This window comes from Cebus imitator, unplaced genomic scaffold (assembly GCF_001604975.1).
Source record: "Cebus imitator isolate Cc_AM_T3 unplaced genomic scaffold, Cebus_imitator-1.0 Scaffold79, whole genome shotgun sequence".
NCBI classification, from domain to species: domain Eukaryota; kingdom Metazoa; phylum Chordata; class Mammalia; order Primates; family Cebidae; genus Cebus; species Cebus imitator.
In genome coordinates, this window is record NW_016107394.1 from 3550745 (window position 1) to 3558894 (window position 8150).

General features: G+C 39.3%; 1 protein-coding gene across 2 annotated transcripts in view; it reads right to left on the reverse strand.

Annotated features, from left to right (window-relative positions):
- The window catches only part of RAB6A (RAB6A, member RAS oncogene family), a 71436-nt gene that overhangs the window by 46281 nt on the left and 17005 nt on the right, over nt 1–8150 (reverse strand). Inside the window, exons 3-4 of one of the 2 annotated variants that reach the window (XM_017532955.2) lie at nt 8025–8130; nt 5467–5578 (exon numbers count right to left, since the gene is read on the reverse strand). In XM_017532955.2, the coding sequence (XP_017388444.1) occupies nt 5467–5578; nt 8025–8130 (218 nt within the window). Of the gene's footprint in view, nt 1–5466; nt 5579–7852; nt 7959–8024; nt 8131–8150 lie in introns of both variants that reach the window. The other variant, XM_017532954.2, reaches the window with a different exon arrangement.

The window sequence follows — 8150 nt, forward strand, 5'->3', positions numbered from 1 at the left end:
TTTTTTTGAGACAGTCTCTCGCTCTGTCACACAGGCTGGAGTGCAATGGCATGATCTCAGCTCGCTGCAACTTTCGCCTCCTGGGTTTAAGCGATTCTCCTGCCTCCGCCTCCTAAGTAGCTGGGATTACAGGTGTGCACCACCACGCCTGGCTAATTTTTGTATTTTTAGTAGAGACAAGATTTCACCATGTTGGTCAGGCTGGTCACAAACTCCTGGCCTCGTGATCCGCCCACCTCAGCCTCCCAAAGTGCTGGGATTACAGGCGTGAGTTACTGCGCCTGGCCCCATCATCCTTTATCCAGTTATAAAGGTCTCTTTGCTGTTCCTTGAATCAGCTAAGTGTATTACTGACTGTGATGGCTAATGGTGAGTGTCAACTTGATTGGATTAGAGGATGCAAAGTATTATTCCTGGGTGTGTCTGTGAAGGGGTTGCCAAAGGAGATCAATATTTGAGTCAATGGACTGGGAGAGGCAGACTCACCTTCAATCTGGATAGGTACAATCTAATCAGCTGCCAGAGCAGCTAGAATAAAGTAGGCAGAAGTGGAAGGACTAGACTGGCTGAGTCTTCCAGACTTCATCTTTCTCCTGTGCTGGATGCTTCCTGCCCTCGAACATTAGGCTCCCAAGTTCTTCAGCTTTTGGACTCTTGGACTTACACCAGTTGTTTGCCAAGGGCTCCTGGGCCTTCGGCCACAGACTGAAGGGTGCACTGTCAGCTTCCCTACTTTTGAGGTCTGGGGAATTGAACTGGCTTCCTTGTCCCTCAGCTTGCAGATGGCCTATTGTGGTACTTTACCTTGTATTTGTGTGAGTCAATACTCCTTAAAAAATTCTCTTTCGTATATACATATATCCTATTGGGCCTTTCACTCTTGAGAACCCTAATATACTGACTCAGAGATTTTTTTCATTTTCTGAGCCCTTTGCCTACAACCTTCCCCCCTCAAGATAGTTACATAGTTAACCTCCCCCTCTTCATAAAGTCACCAGTCACCTTCTCATTGAGGTCTTCCATTGCCAACCTATCTAAAATTTCAAATCCTTCCTTAGCATTTCATGTCCCCTTTCCCTGCTTCATTTTTCCCTGTTAGCATCTATCACTATCTAATATATTACATATTTTATTGACTTATTTATTGTATGGATTGCTCTCTGTGATAAAAGTTCCTTGAAGATTTGTCTTTTGTGTTCACTACTGTATGCTAGTGCAGAAGCATCTGGAACATAAGTGACACCAATAAATATTTCTTGAATGAGTGCTCACTAGTCTATAAAGCCTATACATGGAGGATTCAGGACAGAAATCCTTACTGGTTTTATACTCCTGATCATATCCACTAAGGTGGTCCTAATAAAGTAGTTGGAGGTTAACTACAGTAATGGTCCCAATTGTGGTTTGGCTATGTCAGATGCACCTAGAAAGATTCTTCAAAATATAGATTCCTGGCCGGGCGCGGTGGCTCAAGCCTGTAATCCCAGCACTGTGGGAGGCCGAGGCGGGTGGATCACGAGGTCAAGAGATCGAGACCATCCTGGTCAGCATGGTGAAACCCCGTCTCTACTAAAAATACAAAAAATTAGCTGGGCATGGTGGCGCGTGCCTGTAATCCCAGCTACTCAGGAGGCTGAGGCAGGAGAATTGCCTGAACCCGGGAGGCGGAGGTTGCAGTGAGCCGAGATCGTGCCATTGCACTCCAGCCTGGGTAACAAGAGTGAAACTCTGTCTCAAAAAAAAAAAATATAGATTCCTGGGCCCTACTGCAGGCTCACTAAATCATAGTATCTAAGGGTAGTACCAAAACTTCTAAAACTTAAGTCTTTTATTTACTCTCAAAGAAGGTTAATAAAGATATTTAACTTTGCGCCGGGCGCGGTGGCTCAAGCCTGTAATCCCAGCACTTTGGGAGGCCGAGACAGGTGGATCACGAGGTTAAAAGATCGAGACCATCCTGGTCAACACGGTGAAACCCCATCTCTACTAAAACTACAAAAAATTAGCTGTGCATGGTGGTGCGTGCCTGTAATCCCAGCTACTCAGGAGGTTGAGGCAGGAGAATTGCCTGAACCCGGGAGGCGGAGGTTGCGGTGAACCGAGATCGCGCCATTGCACTCCAGCCTGGGTAACAAGAGTAAAACTCCGTCTCAAAAAAAAAAAAAAAGATATTTAACTTTGAATTTTTTGTTTTGATTAAAATATATTCTTCTGACTACAAAAGTAATCAATTTTTCAAAGATGAATCAATAAAATCGTCCACAATCCCACTCCCTTCCCCAAAAGAACCACAGTTAAGTTTCATGTATTCTTATTCAGATTTTTTCTAATAGAGCAAACAAATAAATCACTACCATCTTTTTTTATTTTCTGAGACCGAGTTGTACTCTGTCACCCAGGCTGGAGTGTGGTAGTGTGATCTCGGCACAATCTCAGCTCAATGCAACCTCCGCCTCCCAGGTTCAAGCAGTTCTCCTGCCATAGCCTCCCGAGTAACTGGGATTACAAGTGCATGCCATCATGCCCAGCTAATTTTTGTATTTTTAGTAGAGATGCCGTTTAACCACATTGGCCAGGCTGGTCCCAAACTCCTGACCTCAAGTGATCTGCCCACCTCGGCCTCCCAAAGTGCTGGGATTACAGGCATGAGCCACCTTGCCTGGCCTACCATCTTTCTTTAAATAGAAAAGATATTGTGTTATACACACTGATCAAGTGTTTTTCTAAGCTTCATGTGTTAGATATATGTTAAAACATCAATAAATTCCTCTCATTCTTTTTAATGGCTACAAAGATATAAATAGTATAAAATACTATTTAAATATTCAAATACTAAATACTAATATTTAAATATTAAATAGTATATATAAATGGTATAAATAGCATTTTATACTATTTATATCTCCAATCTACTACTGTTGGACATCTAGATTGATTTTTATTTTTTAGTATTACAAATAATGTTGCAAAACAGTATGGTCACCTTTTCACATTTCTGTGGGACCATCTGTGAGATATTGGGTCAATAACGTTATTTTAAATTTTAATATAATCCAACTGTTTCCCCCAAAGTTGTATATACATTTTCAGAGCATGAGAGTTCTTATTTATTCAAACTCTTAACATTACTGAGCATTTAAATCTTCTGAATCGTGGTCGATCTAATAGGTGAATATGCTCTTTATGTATTCAAACTTATCAATCTTTCCCTTTACGGCTTCAGGATTTCATGTCATGCTTATAAAAGGTCAAAATATAAAGATGATAAGAAAAATTAAGTCTTTTACCCATTTGAAAGTCATTTCAGTGGAATGAACAAGCTCTGTTTCTCTTAAACATGAGCAGTTGAGAGATGATAGTCTGGCAAAGATTACCAAGAAAGATGGTAATTTCAAAGGAGCTGACAAATGTTACCTTAAAGAAAAATTATTACAAATATAATTTGGGGTTGGGCATGGTGGCTCACCCCTGTAATCCCAACACCTTGGGAAGCTGAGGTGGGTGGATCACCTGAGGTCAAGAGTTCAAGACCAGCCTGGCCAACATGGTAAAAACCCATCATTACCAAAAAATATAAAAATTAGCCAGGTGTGGTGGTGGGCTCTTGTAATCCCAGCTACTTGGGAGGCTGAGGCAGGAGAAATCACTTGAACCTGGGAGACAGAGGTTGCAGTGAGCCGAGACTGTGCCACTGCACTCCATTCTGAGCAAGAAGAGTGAAACTCTGTCTCAAAAACCAAACAAAACAAACAAACAAACAAACAAACAACAACAAAAAAAAAAATATATATATATATATATAATTTTGATAAGTTCCTATCATTTGGGTACTCAACTGAAATGTTAAGCTATAAAAAAAAACTAATCCTATAACCATCCTACTCAGATGATTCTGGCTATAGAGGGAAACAATTCAGATATACAATTTTTCTATTTAAAAATGACGGTGCTGGCCAGGCATGGTGGCTCACGCCTGTAATCCCAGCACTCTGGGAGGCTAAGGCAGGTGGATCACAAGATCAGGAGTTCAGGACCAGCCTGGCCAAGATGGTGAAACCCCATCTCTACTAAAAATACAAAAATTAGCCAGGCATGGTGGCAGCTGTAATCCCAACTACTCAGGAGGCTGAAGCAGGAGAATCTCTTGAACCTGGGGTTGGGGGCGGGGGGTGTGTGTGTGGAGGTTGCAATGAGCTCAGATCACACCACTGCACTCCAGCCTGAATGACAGAGTAAGACTCCATCTCAAAAAAAAAAAAGAAGGTACCTAAGATGAAATCACTTTGAATTTACTTTTAAATTAAGAAAGACTTTTTTTGCAACTGTACTACCAATTCTTTTTTTTTTTGGAGATGGAATCTCACTGTATCACCCAGGTTGGAATGCAGTAGCACAATCTCTTGGCTCAATGTAACCTCTGCCCCCGGGGTTAAAGCAATTCTCCTTTCTCAGCTTCCCGAGTAACTGGGATTGCAGGCTTCTGCCATCACTCCTGGCTAATTTTTATATTTTTAGTAGAGATGGGTTTTTGCCATGTTGGCCAAGCTGGTCTCGAACTTCTGACCTCAGGTGATCCGCCCACCTCAGCCTCCCAAAGTGCTGGGATTACGCGCATGAGCCACCACACCCGGCCTGTACTACCAATTCTAATTGAAGTGCCATAGGCATAAATGGGCTTGAAATCTCCACAAGTCTTTTAATACTGGATTTCTTTGCAACATTTGAATTAATATCACAAGTTCATTACCTAAATTTCAATATCCATCTCATGAATAAACAAATAATAAATAGTAAAAGCTCTTACTATTAAGTAGTATGGCCAAAACTATTTAAAGCAGAAAGAATATGCAGTAAATCCCTTAAGAATGCTGAAAGCATATATTCAAGCCAAGGGTTCTACAGTGAATGTTAATATATTTTGCATCCTGTGACTTGAATATCGCTTTGCTCATTTGACTAAGGTAACACAATCAGGCTATTCAGTGCAACTACAGAGTCTGGCTCAACCACACAATTAAAAAAAACAAACACCTAAAAAACAAAATCCCACACCACTGAATTATAATGAATGTTTATAAGAAGACTACTAAGAGTCTGCATCTAATCATTATGAATAATTTTTAAAGATAAGGTTTCTTTTGCAAAGGGTTTGCTCTTTAACAAAACACTATCCATGCTTATGAGATCTTAAAAAATGCAAAATATTTACTGGCTTCATGTCTAAACAATCTTGCACAAGAGTTATTTACACATGGGCTTAAACAAAATAAAATTCATTTTCCATTAAGGACTGGGTGTTTAATGTTTACATTTGTATTTCAGGTTCCCATGCTAAAGAAAAGTAAGGGGAGGACATAAACTTAAGGATTAAGCATGTCTCCTCTGAAATAAGTTTTCATTGAACAAAAATAAAAGGCTGCATAACACAGAAATCAAACATTACACAAACATAAAATAACTCCATACCTCTTGTCAGCAAGATCTGTTTTATTTCCTACTAGCATGATGATAACATCACTTCCTCTTTCTGTTCTGACATCATCAATCCATTTTGTAGTTTGTTGGAATGAGTTAACATCTGGCATAGGAGGGTAGACAGAGAGATTAGTGTTGTTGAAAAATGCCTCCCCAGGTGGTGGGCACCTCCCTCCAAAAAAGCCCTCAAACTTGGAAGGGGTCTGGCACATTAGTACCCGACTTTTAATGTGCCTGCAACATAACTCCATTTTATCTGATTACAACTGTCAGCAATTTAGACAAATTACAAGAATTAAATCTTCAAGGTTCCTTTTAAGAGTAGTTAAAAAGTTTTTTGAACATGACCAAATGAGCACAATGTAGTATTTAATTGGGAGAAAAAAAAAACTTCTTGAAATATAAGGACAGCTATGGCAGATAATATGGTGTCACATTGCCACAATGCTTTTTTGATCACTTACACATACCAAACGTGACAAAGAAAGCATTTTCAAAAGTATGTCAGCCAGTAAGTCCCAACACATCCAGAAAATTTTTAAAGCCTTTCAATAGCTTTCAACACCACTGTTTGCACTGTTTCCTCAGTTTGTGATCACTTTAACCTAAAGTTTATTTGTTTAATGCACCAGAAACATTTGCAGCAAAATTTATTTTTTCTAGGGTTGGATTCTAAGTAGAGTACTTCAACACTTATTACAGTAGCTAAAGAAAACAATATACTACTATTATTTTAATCACATTAGTGGAATTATAAAAAAAAAATACACCAGGTTTCACTTGCTTTGGTTAAAGTAAGCACAAACATTTTAAAGCTACAAAACTTGTCAATGCACAATATGAACATACTTCTTTTTTTAAAACAAACAGCAACCCAAAGTAAAGGTGCAAAGGAAAAAAGAATGCATATAGCACCTATCTCAAAAAAAAAGTCCTTGAATGCAATCTTCTAATTTTGCCAGCACAATTATTCTTTATTAGATATGGCTCCAGACTGAGGAGATATCAAAAAATGTATAGTAACAGTATTACTAGTCCAAATGAATAGATCCTTTGTCTATGTAAGATTTTTTTTTTTAGCCCAAGATACCACATCTGTGTAGTGTGGTAAATTTTTTAAAAATTTAAAAAGAAAGCCCCTTTTAAAAAACTTAAAAAGGTCTGGGCACGGTGGCTCATGCCTGTAATCCTAGCACTTTGTTGTTGTTGTTGTTGTTTTTGAGACTGAGTTTCACTCTTGTTGCCTAGGCTAGAGTGCAATGGCACCATCTCGGCTCACTGCAACCTCCACCTCCTGCGTTCAGGCAATTTTCCTGCTTCAGCCTCCTAAGTAGCTGGGATTACAGGCATGTGTCACCACAACTGGCTAATTTTATATTTTTAGTAGAGACGGGGTTTCATCATCTTGGTCAGGCTGGTCTCTAACTCCCAACCTCAGGTGATCTGCCGTGGTTGGCCTCCCAAAATGAGGGGATTACAGGCGTGAGCCACTGTGCCCAAGCTAATCCTAGCACTTTAAGGCTGAGGCAGGAGGATCACTTAAGCCCAGGAGTTCAAGACCCTGGTTTTCCTATAAATTATAAACCACTATATGGAATAATGTTTAATATTGCCTAATGTATGTCATAAGCCAATTTACAAAGGCAATTTCAATCACAAAGCATTTTCTTGTCAGTCACCAATACTTCATGGAAAATTTACAGTCATTTAAAAGGCCACAGGCATTATTCAATCTTCAGGAAAAAAGAAAAAGACTACTAGTTGTTTCACCTCTCATTTAAAATTTTTTTCTTGGAGGGAAATAAAAGTGTAATTTGTTAGCAATAAAGTCAGTCAGTCACAAAACCAAAATATGATTCAAATAAAAAAGATTAATAAAAAACTATGTATTATGTTTTCTCTGTCTTCCTCTACAGAGAGAGAATGGCTGGAAGGGGAAAGCAGAGAAAAGCTGGCTAGCAGAAGCTTGTAATAGCCTCAACAGAAACCCTGGAGGATTTGGAAAACTTGGCAAGAGACTTAAATGCAGATTATTTTATTTTAGAGAAATCTGAGATCAAATTAAATGAAAAGGAGACATTCCTCCAACTATAATCATGGTATGGCGTAGGAATAACAGGATACTGAGAAACCCTTGAAGAGAATTAGTAATTGAGCCCAAAAGAAAATTCTGGGGCAAAAAACCTGGCACAGTTAGATATAAAGCACATTGGTACAAACACCAAAGCAAGTATTTCTGACCTGGCTGGTATGTGATTTACTATGATAAAACTTATTTTTACATGCCAGTAAGGAAAACAAGCACAAGACAAGAACATGCATGCAGCTAAGCTAAAGGTTGAAAGAAGATTAGAAATGCATAATTCCCCCCACTCACTTGTGATATCATAAACAACAACTGCCACAGTGGAGTCACGAATGTAGCTAGGAATCAAGCTCCTGAACCGCTCTTGACCTGCTGTGTCCCATAATTGCAATCGTACCTAACAACAAAATCAGTCAAACAAGCAAGAAAAATATGAAAGGTCAACCCATTGCAATATACCTACTTGTAATATCGTAAACTACTACAGCTGCAGCAGAGTCACGGATGTAACTGGGAATGAGGCTACGGAAACGTTCCTGACCCGCAGTATCCCACAGCTGAAGCCTGATCTGTGAGATGGGAAAAAATA